The sequence below is a fragment of the Vanessa cardui genome, chromosome 30, assembly GCF_905220365.1.
Source record: "Vanessa cardui chromosome 30, ilVanCard2.1, whole genome shotgun sequence".
Taxonomy (NCBI): Eukaryota; Metazoa; Arthropoda; class Insecta; order Lepidoptera; family Nymphalidae; genus Vanessa; species Vanessa cardui.
This window is the reverse complement of record NC_061152.1, coordinates 1142227-1155500: the sequence shown is the minus strand read 5'-3', so window position 1 is coordinate 1155500 and position 13274 is coordinate 1142227. Positions and strand designations below refer to the sequence as shown.

General features: G+C 37.5%; 2 protein-coding genes across 2 annotated transcripts; both read left to right on the top strand.

The window, feature by feature from the left end:
* Positions 1 to 226: 226 nt before the first annotated feature.
* Positions 227 to 2561, top strand: LOC124542078. The gene is made up of 3 exons (XM_047120011.1): positions 227 to 340; positions 673 to 876; positions 2364 to 2561. The coding sequence occupies exons 1-3, from the start codon at positions 298 to 300 to the stop codon at positions 2531 to 2533; spliced, it is 417 nt and encodes a 138-aa protein (XP_046975967.1). The 5' UTR covers positions 227 to 297; the 3' UTR covers positions 2534 to 2561.
* Positions 2562 to 7003: 4442 nt separating this feature from the next.
* LOC124542349 lies at positions 7004 to 12992 on the top strand. Its single transcript, XM_047120318.1, has 5 exons — positions 7004 to 7091; positions 8183 to 8324; positions 10359 to 10681; positions 11113 to 11284; positions 12910 to 12992. Exons 1-5 carry the CDS (start codon positions 7028 to 7030, stop codon positions 12950 to 12952), a joined length of 744 nt encoding a protein of 247 aa, XP_046976274.1. The 5' UTR covers positions 7004 to 7027; the 3' UTR covers positions 12953 to 12992.
* The last annotated feature ends 282 nt before the right edge of the window (positions 12993 to 13274 follow it).

Genomic DNA, 13274 nt, shown 5'->3' with positions numbered 1-13274 from the left:
TGTTGGAATGCACATGTGGCAGAATTTCGATGAAATTTATATTAACATGCAGATTTCCTAACGATGTTTTCCTTCACAGCCGAGTACGAGATGAATTATAAATACAATTTAGCACATAGACATAGTGGTGCTTGCCTGGGTTTGAACCCGAAGTCATCGGTTAAGATGCACGCGTTCTTATCACTCCAGCACTCTTTAAATATATCTTATTTATCATCAGGTCCTCACAGAACGGTTTCTCAGGACGTAATTCTGGCGCCCCGACCCCTCCCCTGGTATTCATGGCCCGATAGACTTATGAACACACATCTCATAAATATGACGTCAGAGCTGATTATGGGTAAGTTACTACATTTACTATCAACTCGACAGTAACAACAACATCCTGTAAATGTCCCACTGCTGGGCAAAGACTTTTGAGGAGCTTTATAGTAAAGTAAAGTAACAGCCTGTACATTTCCCACTGCTGAGATAAGGTCTCCTTTCCCATTAAGGAGAGGGTCTGTAACAAATTCCACCACGCTGTTCCAATGCGAGTTGGTGGAATGCACATGTGACAGAATTAGACACACGTTTTCCTTCACCGAGCACGAGATGAATTATAAACACAGTAATCAGCCATCAAACATGGTTGCCATTTACTCAATTAATTAATTATCCAAATCTATACAGATGCGTTGTCCAAATTACGTCACGCTGAGAAAATTAAGGATATGCACAGCCACAGCATAACATTTGAGCTGGGTTCCATAGCCGCCGGGATACAGGAGAGATTTCAGAGGATGCTGAAGATTTACAAGAAGCATGGCAATCTACCAGATTTCGAAAAGGCAACGTATACAACAAGACAACTGCAGCACGCGTTTCATGTCATGCGTAAGTCGGTTTCCGTGGTCGTGTGTTCGATTCGAGACGATGTAGAAAAAGTTTTCCATGTCGTCTTGGGTCTGGGTGTTTGTGTTACATCTGATTTTCCACAACACCACTTTAGCTACTTAAATTGGGATCAGAGTAATGTATGTGATGTTGTCCAATATTTATTTATTTATGTATTAAGAAAATGCTATCTATATTTGATGTGTTGTGGGAGACAAGCAGTATCCTAGAAGCTTCTAGCTTGGAAATTTACAAAGGTGGGTTAGAACGTTTGCATTTTAATAAACGATTACGGGTTCAAGCCCGGGCAAGCACCACCGTATTTTCATGTGCTGAATTTGTGAGTACGTCTCGGGTTGGCAGTATAGTTCTTATGTTTTCGGAAAAATGTGGTTGTGACGTACGGACAGACAGACATAACGAATCTATTAGGGTTTGTTTTTGTCCTTTTGGCTATGAAATCATAAGAAATAATGCCTCAGCCAATGTGATATCCTTATACATATGATAATACATCAAAGATATTTATTATTATAATTTTTTTATGCACAGTCAGACTAAGAAAACCTTCGTCAGTTTTCAAATTCCTTTATCAAGTCCTAAGCCCTTAGTACCTTTTGAATCTAAACATCACGACGCGACGCAATATGTCATTCTCGATCGGCAAAGCAGATTATCGCTCATACTGAGCACACGAAAATAGATCTTGAGGTGACGAACCTTTTCTTACCCCGATTGGACATTAAATTCAATAAAAGCATTTCCCCGTTGACTCGAAATTCCGACCCTCTGGGCAAACTCCTGTCACCAGTGGAGGCAATGAGAGGTGTTATACTTTTGATGAATCTTCCAAGCCAGGGTCAAGCGTTTCGACAGCAAATGGAACAAACATTCGGGTCTTCCAAGGTTGGGTGCGGGCCTCGAAAACCTCCTTACCCTGCCTCTTCCTCACGGTAGCCTAATACCGTGTCATTGCTTTCTGGCCCAAAAGGGTCAGGGTCCATTGTGTTAGCATATTTATTTTGATATGATCGTATTATATTGTTTTAATGTATTAAAGTATTACCAGCATAAATAATTCGATTTAAATAGTTGTTACAAATTACGTTGATTTTCAACATCCGGTTTTGACTAAACTTGGCTTTACTTGGTGGTAGGGCTTTGTGCAAGCCCGTCTGGGTAGGTACCACCCACTCACTAGTTATTCTACTGCCAAACAACAGGACTCAGTATTGTTGTGTTCCGGTCTGAAAGGTGAGTGATCCAGTGTAACTACAGGCACAAGGGACATAACAGCTTGGTTCCCAAGGTTGGTGGCACTTTGACGATGTAAGGAATAGTTAGTAATTCTTACAGCGTCAATGTCTATGGGCGATGGTGACCACTTACCATCAGGTGGCCCATATGCTTGTCCGCCAACCTATACCATAAAAAAAAAACTAAATTGTTTTTTATTGTTGTTTGTTGTTGTTGTTATTTAATTCTAGAAGGCGATTACAATGAAATTCGACTGGAGAGAGCAATATTCTACGACATCGTTCGAAAGCACGAAGCCGCGATGGTCACTTCTAAGAACCGGCGACCTACGCTACCAACGTTCACCCTATCCACATCCCCCACAACTACAACCACTAAACCAAAGGTTGAACAGGAATAAAAACACTCAAAAACTCCAGTAAATCAGTAATGCCATACGTGTGACGTTTCATTTATCAACTAGCTGTGAAGCGGAATAACTGTTCTAACCTATGTTACTCCTTATCTACTGCCAGTGAAAGTCCCGTCAAAATCGGGCCAGCTATTGCAGATTGGCCGGAACAAACAGACAGACGCATGGAAATTGTAACAATAGTCATCTATATTAGAAAGAAACTCTGTCTGTTTGTCGCTCCAAGCCGCTGAACTATTTGACGATGCGAAAAAAAAAATGTGAATTATTGTAATCCGTGTATATTATGAGTTTAGAAATGGATGTTTACTAACGAAAGTTGAAAGTAATACTCAATTTATTTAAAAATCAATAAATAAAAATGCATTTTTTCAAACGTTTGTCACGTGACGCAAAACGCTCCGGATTGGACGGGCTTATGATGAAGTTACTGTCTTGTAAACCTTGCTTTTCTACTATATTTACAACAGATTAAAATACAGCAAAGTGACGTCACCGACCTCATTGCAGCGCCATATTGTCCAAGTAGCGTTTTCGCGCGCTATTTAAATATGGAATTTTTAATATGATATTTTTCGGCAAATACATATGTACTAGAAATAAAGAAATCAACTTTTACTGGGTTCCTTAACCTCTACCAAATAATATTAAATGGATTTTAAAAATTACCTGTTGCCTGTAAAGTCGGTATACGGGCGAAAGTTTTACGTGACAACGACTTTGAGTGGTATAATAATTTTAATGTGAATATTCATTCGTATAGTAGGAAGAAGGATGAAATAATAGTAACAATTTAAAACATTAATTAATACAAAGAATCTCGCACTGAATTTTGTCTGTCTCTCTCGCTCTTAGGCGGGCTAACCATGCCCGAGTGGAAGGCACGCGTGCCTCTCACTCGCTCTCATTGTGAGCGCAGCGTAACGCAGTTTCTTGAAGTGTCACCCGGCAAACCAATTTATAAGACGTTGTCACGTCAAAACCAGTCAAATAGCCTATTTGATGAAATTTGCTATGAAGCAAACTTTAACTCCAAGGTAGGACATAGGCTACTTTTTTTGCCTGACACGTGACAACGAAAAACCTAAAACGCGAGTGAATCCGCTGGCGAATACTAGTTTTGGTGTACTGTGTATATGTCACCGTTAGATTACAATCTGAGGAGATAAATTGTAGTTTACTTGGTGGTAGGGCTTTGTGCAAGTCTGGGTACCACCCATTCATTAGTTATTCTACCGCCAATTAACAGTGCTCAGTATTGTTGTGTTCCGGTTTGGAGAGCCAATGTAACTACAGGCACAAGGGACATAACATCTTAGTCCCCAAGGTTGGTGGCGCATTGACGATGTAAGGAATAGTTAATATTTCATACAGCGGCATTGTCTATGGATGATGGTGACCACTTATCATCAGGTGGCCAAAGAAAAAAAATATCTGTCGAAATATTGTGAACCGTGAAATATTATTGCAATTTAACGCATTACTTTTCGCTATATTGTAATCTATAAGTATACAGAGTATTCCTATATACCTTTGCATTAAGTATTAAGTATAGATATATATAGAAAAAAAATCGGCCTAGCCGTTCCAGAGATTAGCCGGAACAAACAGACAGACAGACCGACAAAAATTGCATAAAATGTTATTTTGGTATATGTATCGTGTATACAATATATGCATTCAGTAAAAAAGGGCTATTTTAATATTACAAACAGACACGCCAATCTTATTATATTTATAGATGTGAAAGTCCGTCTCTAAGATCCAAACCTTTGGCCCAATTTTGATAAAATTTGGTCCCAAGCTAGTATGAACTCCAAGGAGGGCTAAACTCTTTGTGTGTTACTGGATTATCTACTGAGAGATGGCTCATCTGATAATGGTCACCACCGACGATTGATATTGGAACTGTTGGAAATATCCAACAATACGCCAACATGCTCCTTTTAAAACAGAACTCAGACAGCTAAGTTTTTTTTAAGACATAGGTGGCAAACGAGCAGGATTCATCTGATGGAAAGTGACTACCACCGCCCATGGACATCTGCAACACCAGGGGGCTTGCAGGTGCGTTGCCGGCCTTTAAGGAAGGAGTAGGCTCTTTTCTTGAAGGTTCCCATGTCATATCAGTTCGGAAAAACCGCCGGCGAAAGCTGGTTCCACAAAGTTGTTGAAACGCGGGCATCTTAACCGATGATCGCGGATTCAAAATCAAGAACCACTGAATCATGTGCTTAATTTGTGTTTATAATTAATCTCGTGCTCGGTGAGAAAAATCATCGTGAGGATGTTGTTATGTGTCTAATGTACGAAATTATGAAAAAATCAAAATATACTTTATTCAAGTAGGCTTTTACAAGCACTTTCGGAAAGTAGATTCTACCGATAAGAACTAGCAAGAAACTCAGAAGTTACTCTTTTTCAACATTTAAAAAATACAATTATATTAGTTAAATACAATTATATATGTATTTAAGAAACCTTCTCCTCAAAGGCAGAGGCTCTAGCCCAGCTGTGGGAAATTTACAAGCTGCTTTACAATTATGTGGAAAACTATAATTTAGCAATTTTTTTTTGGTTTGATGTTTCGAACAATGGAGGTTTTGATGTTTGAAGGGTATAAAACATTTTTTCGAGATTTGGAGGTTTTCAACTTATGGAGGTACTACTGTACTAGTATGTTTTTTTTTATGGAATAGAATGGCGGACGAGCATATGGGCCACCTAATGGTAAATGGTCACCATCACCCATAGACAATGACGCTGTAAGAAATATTAACTATTCCTTACATCGTCAATGCGCCACCAACCTTGGGAACTAAGATGCTATGTCTCTTGTGCCTGTAGTTACACTGGCTCACCTTCAAACCGGAACACAACAATACTGCGCACTGTTGTTTAGCGGTAGAGTATCTGATGAGTGGGCGGCCTACATATATATAACCTACCCGGCGGGCTTGCACAAAGCCCTACCACCAAGTAAAGAAGTATGTAATTATTTATTATAATTTTATATTTATGATATCATTAAACGATCGTTTGCGTTATTAATTGATATTTTTATGGCATAAATTTACTTTTCAGTATTCGATATCGTTTATTATGGAAAGGAATAGAAATGTGTTGTTATACGAAGTATTTAATTATTGTGTAAGTAGTTTATATATCTTTATATGTATATATATATATATGTTGTATCATTGAACTGGTAGGGGACCGATAAATTATAGTATAGTACGACATAACTTAGATATAGCATCAGCAAATTCAATAAAACCGATCACTGCCGATTCACAACCAATAGAAACAGCTCTCTATCGCGCCACTCGACGCTATTCGTCGCTATAGATTCCCGCGTCAGTTCGACCCGAGACAGCGAGTGCGTGTGAAGTGACGCGTAACATTGACGAATATATTAGCTCGTATGATATTACAAGTTCCTACGTTTGTGTAAAGATCATATTCACACAAGAAATAAATATTGATAATTTGGGATAGCGTACTCAATTCGGATGTGATCGGTATTACGAATTTTGCCGATGCCATATCTAAGTTGTGTCGTAATATACTTATAACATTTTACTAATTTTAAACTCATTCTCCTCACCAAGTTATTTACATTACTCTGATCCCAATGTGAGTAGCTAACGCACTTGTGTTGTGGAAGATCAGAAGTAACGACGGCACAAACACCCAGACCCGAGACGACGTAGACAACTAATGGTAATCTACATAGACTCTGAGTGACGTAACCATGGAAACCGGTGTACACATTTTTTCTCAGTCATATAATATAACACGCTCGCTTATACAGACTGTCAAGTATAAGTCGGTGTTTCTGTGACAGCACCTGCTACACCCTTTGTCTTGCCATTTTTTTGTTTATTTTACCAATATCTCCCTAGAAAATAATTCTCTACGTCTCATTTTTAATAGATTTTGTGTAAGTTTTCTTAATAAGGGTAAATAAAACAAATAAGATATAAATGAACAAAAAAAATTAGTACATGTTTTTGCCACACGCAAACATTGACGCGAGATTGCAAACTTTCGAAAGATTGCTAACGTTTAATCAACTTACAATAAAACATACAATTTCGACAGTCCATAATATTTCGGTTAGGTTAGAGTTTTTATATGAGCTGAGATGGCCCAGTAGTTAGAACGCGTGCATCTTAACTGATAATTGCGGGTTCAAACCCAGGCAAGCACCAATATATATGTGCTTAATTTGTGTTTATAATTCATCTCGTGCTCGGCGGTGAAGGAAAACATCGTGAGGTAACCTACATGTGACAAATTTCATAGAAATTCTGCCACATGTGTATTCCACTAACCCGCATTGGAACTTCTCCTCAAAGGGAGAGGAGGCCTTTAGCCCAGCAGTGGGAATTTACAGGCTGTTGTTGTATTTAATAGATATTCTTTTTCAGATTAATTTCACAGTTATTCGTGAAGACTATATGCTCAAATGATGTGGATATGCTGCCCCTTATGAAAGAAATGTCGACTGGTTTGTACATCATGTTGGACAATGACACGAACGGTAAAAAAATATATATAATATAGATAACTGCCTCACGGTCGATATAGTCACCATGGGGCCATCCATAAATTACGTCATTGATTTTTTCAGACTTTAGACCCATCCTACAATTATCCTATCGTCATTTCTTAATGACCCCCCCCCCCCTTCTCCCAAAATTGACGTCATTACCAGTTTGACGAAATTAAAACATTGCAGATTTGATATATTAATGATTCAAACACTTGCTTATAGAATCAATTAAAACTAGACAACGGATTTTGATGCGGTTTATTTAATAGATAGAGTGATTCTTAAGGAAGGTTTATATGTATAATACATGTAAGTACCACGGGCGAAGCCGGGGCGGGCAGCTAGTATTATATGTAATATTATTGTTAGAGTATTTTATCTGTAGTTATTACTGTATTTGTGTACATCTATGTTTGTATTATGTATGTTTTTTATGAGTTATTCTAGTATTGTACGCGCCTTAGCCGCCTCTCACATTTACAGTCCCACTTACTAGGTGTGCTGGAAGAAATTTCTTTTTAGAAGTAAACTTTTTGTACGTGAACAATAAACTATAAATAAATAAATAAGAATGACGTCAATTTCGAAACCCCCCCCCCCTACTATCTATCATTTACCGTCATCCGCAGCCCAAATCCCCCCCCTAATTTAAATTCGAGTCAAGCGCTCAATCTCAGGGCAGGACATTAGTTCTTTCCGAATCACTATCATCACATACATTACTCTGATCCCAATGTGAGTAGCTAAAGCACTTGTATTGTGGAAGATCAGAAGTAACGACGGCACAAACACCCAGACCCAAGACAACATAGAAAACTAATGGTAATCTACATCGACTCGGCCGGGAATCGAACCCGGGACCTCGGAGTGGAAAAATGAAAACCGGTGTACACACCACTCGACCACAGAGGTCGTCGAACTCATATCAAAAGATAACTAGACTTAATTATTATTATAAAGTGCTAGTATTTTTGGGAGGCGCGTGTGTGTGTGTGTGTGCGTGTGCGTGTGTGTGTGTGCGTGTGCGTATGAGTGGGTATTAATATCTTCCACAGTTAAATGTCCAATTATTATTATAGAAACAAAGGCCGGAAGTGTTCTAGAATTGATGAACACGAGGAAGAAGTACTTGGCTGTTGAATACGACAATATTCTTCATCACGGCGACCGAGACGACAGTAGCTTAGCCTGTTATTCGACATCTGTTACATACAGAGCCGCGTAAGATACAACAACAGCCTCTAAATTCCCACTGCTGGGCTAAATGCCTCCTCTCAATTTGAGGAAATGGTTTGGAAACATATTCCACCACGCTGTTGGTGGAATACACGTGTGGCAGAATTTCTATGAAATATGTCACATGCAGATTTCCTCACGATGTTTTCCTTCACCGCTGCAGCACATGAATCAGTGGTGCTTGGATGTGAACCCGCAATCATCGGTTAAGATGCACGCGTTCTAACCACTGGGCTACCTCGACTCGATCTTCTATACATATAATAAAATTAGAGTGTCTGTTTGTAATATTAAAATAGCCCTTAATTACTCAATGCATATGTATACACGGTACATATACAAAAATACAATTTTTGAATCCATATACAAACTGTGTTTGTTTCGACTAATCTCCGGAACGGCTGGACCGATTTTGACGGGATTTCCACTGGCAGATAAGTGATATAATGAAGAGTAACTTAGACTACAACAAACGCCCTCGAGGTCGTGGGTATAGCCAGTCTATAGTCTCTATTATATGCGGTTTTATAAAACATTATTTTTTGTCATTGTTTATATTATTGTCAATTGTGAAATATAAAGCCAAATCAAATTCCAGGCCTCAGGTATTTATAATCTCGTTGAAATATGCGTTGTTAACACGTTTAATTCGCAAAGAATGGGGCGCCATTTACATGCACATAGCATACTAGTGCTTAATGTTGTCTTAAATTTTCGCGATGATTACACATTTAAATAAAACTATTTATAACGGATGAATCGCGTATATTAATTATTTTTAAACATCCCGACTTACTATTATTACTAGTGCTGGACCAAAATTGGTGTTCTGGGGATACTTTAGGGACACTATTTAATCATTCACCTTACATAGTCCTCATAGTCACAGTGGAGTGCCTCAGGCACTGTGGAGTGACGATATACGCAAGGCGGCAGGCAGGAGCTGGATGCGAGTAGCCGGAGAAAGACCACAGTGGCGTGCGCTTTGAGAGGCCTATGCCCAACAGTGGACAACAACAGGCTGATGATAATGATGATGAAGATGATGATGATGACATAGTCCACTATTGCTGGGCTGATGTTGAGGATAATGAAAGTCACTGACTGGTTCACGATTTATTAACGAGACGGTACAATTATACGGACTGTGACGCACTTGATAGACACTCTGTTTCACATATGCAATGCTTCGACTTTTATACATGATATGTGCCAAAGAATATGAGATACACAGATGTGAAATATTTTAGTCATAAAATATGTAACTCAATGATATTCTAATAAACAGATATGTTATATCCATACTAAAAAACAGAAAAAAGTGTGCCGCGCCGGGGACCGTTTATTTTACATTTCGTTACAAGTAAAAAGGATAGCTTGATGAAAACAATAAGTAAAAGGGATAACTAGATGTTTTAACTACGCAAAACGTATTACTACGTAATTATGATGTATTATAACGTATTACTACGTAATTATGATGTATTATAACGTATTGCTACGTAAAACGACTAAAGGTAAACGTCCCAATTAGGACGTTTTCTAGTCTTCACTTTTTGCGCGTTAATAACATATCTGTTTACTACAACATCATTGATGTAACTTAACTAACTGTTTACTTTAATACCTATGTGCATATACGGCACACAACAAACAACTAACTACAAAACTTTCATTTATAAATCACATACAAATGCCCTTACATTATAATTTATAATCTGAAGGTTTTCTACGCGGTCTGTACATTAACAAGTTTATTTATTTATTTATTTATGAGTATACACAAAGGATACACACTAATTACACAATCAAAATAAAACAGTATAAAGGTTACACAAGTTATGTGCTCCTTCAATTATAGGAGACCACAGCACACACATGAAAAAAATAATTTAAAACATAAAGAAAATAAAAGTGAATAAAGTAATAAATGGAAGTAAAAATACAAATACAAATTAAAATCTTAAAATAAGGAAAAAGCTTATAAACTAAACAAAAGTTGCGTTAAACATATTACAGAATGTGGGATTTAAGGAGATACTTCGAGGTCCGTGGCCTGTATACAGATTCAATGGAGTTCGAGGTCGGTTATCTGAATCAAGATATCATCCACCGATACACCATACTCCTGGAGTTGTACCAGATGATGGAGAGACGCATCATCAACAAGGAGCATTTGCACTTAGCGTCAGGCAACCATTTCTTCTACATGTATACGACGATGTTGGAACAATCGAAGGCGATAATACATCTATGTAACATGCTACATGAAATCGAAAATAAATATAAATCCGCGAAGAAGGGTGTTGGGATTTTCCATGACGAAACACACTTTGCAATGGGTAAATATACAAATCAGATGTAGCATCGGCAAAATTCGTAAAACCGATCACATCCGAATTGATTAAAAAAAAAGTAAAGTAACAGCCTGTAAATTTCCCACTGCTGGCATAAGGCTCTTCCATTAAGGAGAGGGTTTGGAACATATTTCACCACGCTGTTTCAATGATATTGGTGGAATACACATGTGGCAGAATTTCTATGAAATTAGTCACATGCAGGTTTCCTCACGATGTTTTCCTTGACCACTTTTTAATTATAAACACAAATTAAGGTCATGAATATTCAGTGGTGCTTGCCTGGGTTTGAACCCGCAGTCATCGGTTAAGATGCACGCGTTCTAACCACGCGGCCATCTCATCTCATTCAACAGACTACATATGGTTAGTTAAAATGTTTTAATTAGTTAATTAAACATTTGATCCATCCATAGGCCCCAGTGCAGTCGACAAAACAGCCGTTAACGATAACCATCAGGCTTACGAGAGGTGGCTACAGATGAAAAGACGAGAAGAGAGGAAGAGGGCGAAAGAAAGAAAGAAATATTGGAAACAATTACAGAAATTCGGACTTACCACGAAAAGGAAACCTACTACAAGGAAAGGGTAAGTAGTCTTTTAGAGGATATAACAAAGTCGCTTAACGCTTTCTGTTCCTGTATGCTTATCTTTGAAATTACGCAACGGATTTTGATGCGGTTTTTTTTAATAGATAGAGTGATTCGAGAGGAAGGTTCTTGTATACAATACATGGACAATATAGTAGAGAAACACTGATAATTTCCTTTCTAATTTGAAATCGTAAATAAACAAATTCTGTAGTACACATATATATAGTATCAGCATTGCCCCTGATAAAACCGGGGCTGTTCGCTAGTACATCATCGAATATACTATTATATAACATATATGTAAATATATGTAATTAAATATGAGAACTCACCCTAATAAAACAACACAGATAACGAAATCACACTGGATATTGTCCGAAAAGTTTTTAACGCACATATATTATTATTCAACACAATTTTGTACATAAACAAATTTGTATCTGATACATGGACAATGTAAGTAGAGAAAATTATAATTTTAGAAGTTTCTGAAATGATGTAATGAAACACATTTTTTGCGCTTACATTGCAAACGCTGGCTGATCCCTACGAGCAATGATGTTGTAGTAAACAGATATGTTATTAACGCGCAAAAAGTGAAGACTAGAAAACGTCCTAATTGGGACGTTTGCCTTTAGTCGTTTTACGTAGTAATACGTTATAATACATCATAATTACGTAGTAATACGTTTTGCGTAATTAAAACATCTAGTTATCCCTTTTACATATTGTTTTTTATCAAGGTATCCTTTTTACTTTTAACGAAATGTAAAAATAAACTAAAATAAACGGTCCCCGGCGCGGCACACTTTTTTCTGTTGTTTAGTATGGGTATAACATATCTGTTTATTAGAATATCATTGCCTACGAGATATACAGGGTTATTGGTAACTCGACGTATGTTTATGAGGAGGTGATAGGGGTGACTATTTGCAATAATTTTAACTCCCATATGCATTCAAAAGTGAACCATTTTTGAGTTATCACGTTTTTTTTTCAAAATTTGTCAAAAATGCAGCTTCAAAAATTTATTTTAAAAAAAGTGTATTTTTTTTATGGTATAGGTTGGCGGACGAGCATATGGGCCACCTGATGGTAAGTGGTCACCATTACCCATAGACAATGACGCTGTAAGGAATATTAGCTATTCCTTACATCGTCAATGCGCCACCAACCTTGGAAACTAAGATGTTATGTCCCTTGTGCCTGTAGTTACACTGACTCAGCCTTCAAACCGGAACACAACAATACTGAGTAATGTTATTTGGCGGTAGAATAACTAGTGAGTGGGTGGTATCTACCCAGACGGGCTTGCACAAAGCCCTACCACCAAGTAAAATATATTTTTTACTACTACTATGTTTACTTTTGGATTATGCATATGTGGGTTAATTTTAGTGCAAATAGTCACCCCTATCATCTCCTAACGGATATACGTCGATTTACCAATAACCCTGTATATTATATAATAAAAATGTTTTTAAAAATGCTTAATGATGGTATATATCTTACTCTTAGAGATATATCCTTCTGTAGTATATCTAGTATCAGTATTACACCCGGGCGAAGCCGGGGCGTGTTAGTGTTTTATAATTTAAAAAAAAAACGTTTTTTTTTCAGATCCTGGCCCTTACAGTATGGCTGGTCGATTGAAAATTGGTGAATTCCAGTAAGAAGGCATTTAAAAATTAAATAAATAATAGCATTATATGTGTATTTATTGACTCCACCTAATAATATTATTATTACTTATAAAGTAAAGTAAAGTAACAGCCTGTACATTTCCCACTGTTGAGATAAGGCCTCTTCCATTAAGGAGAGGGTTTGGAACATATTCCACCGCGCTGTTCCAATCCGGGTGGGTGGAAAGCACATGTGGCATTTCGATGAAATTAGACACATGCAGGTTTCCTCACGATGTTTTCCTTCACCGAGCACGAGATGAATTATAAACATAAATTAAGTACATATATATAGTGGTGCTT

What these genes read in the sequence shown, in the direction of transcription:
- LOC124542349 (XM_047120318.1), top strand. Translation starts at nt 7,028, where the DNA reads ATGCTGCCCCTTATGAAAGAAATGTCGACTGGTTTGTACATCATGTTG. An exon ending in GTTGGACAATGACACGAACG is followed by an intron (nt 7,092 to 8,182) that starts GTAAAAAAATAT and finishes TTATTATTATAG; the next exon opens with AAACAAAGGCCGGAAGTGTT. An exon ending in AAACCTACTACAAGGAAAGG is followed by an intron (nt 11,285 to 12,909) that starts GTAAGTAGTCTT and finishes TTTTTTTTTCAG; the next exon opens with ATCCTGGCCCTTACAGTATG.
- LOC124542078 (XM_047120011.1), top strand. Translation starts at nt 298, where the DNA reads ATGAACACACATCTCATAAATATGACGTCAGAGCTGATTATGG. An exon ending in GACGTCAGAGCTGATTATGG is followed by an intron (nt 341 to 672) that starts GTAAGTTACTAC and finishes AAATCTATACAG; the next exon opens with ATGCGTTGTCCAAATTACGT. An exon ending in GCACGCGTTTCATGTCATGC is followed by an intron (nt 877 to 2,363) that starts GTAAGTCGGTTT and finishes ATTTAATTCTAG; the next exon opens with AAGGCGATTACAATGAAATT.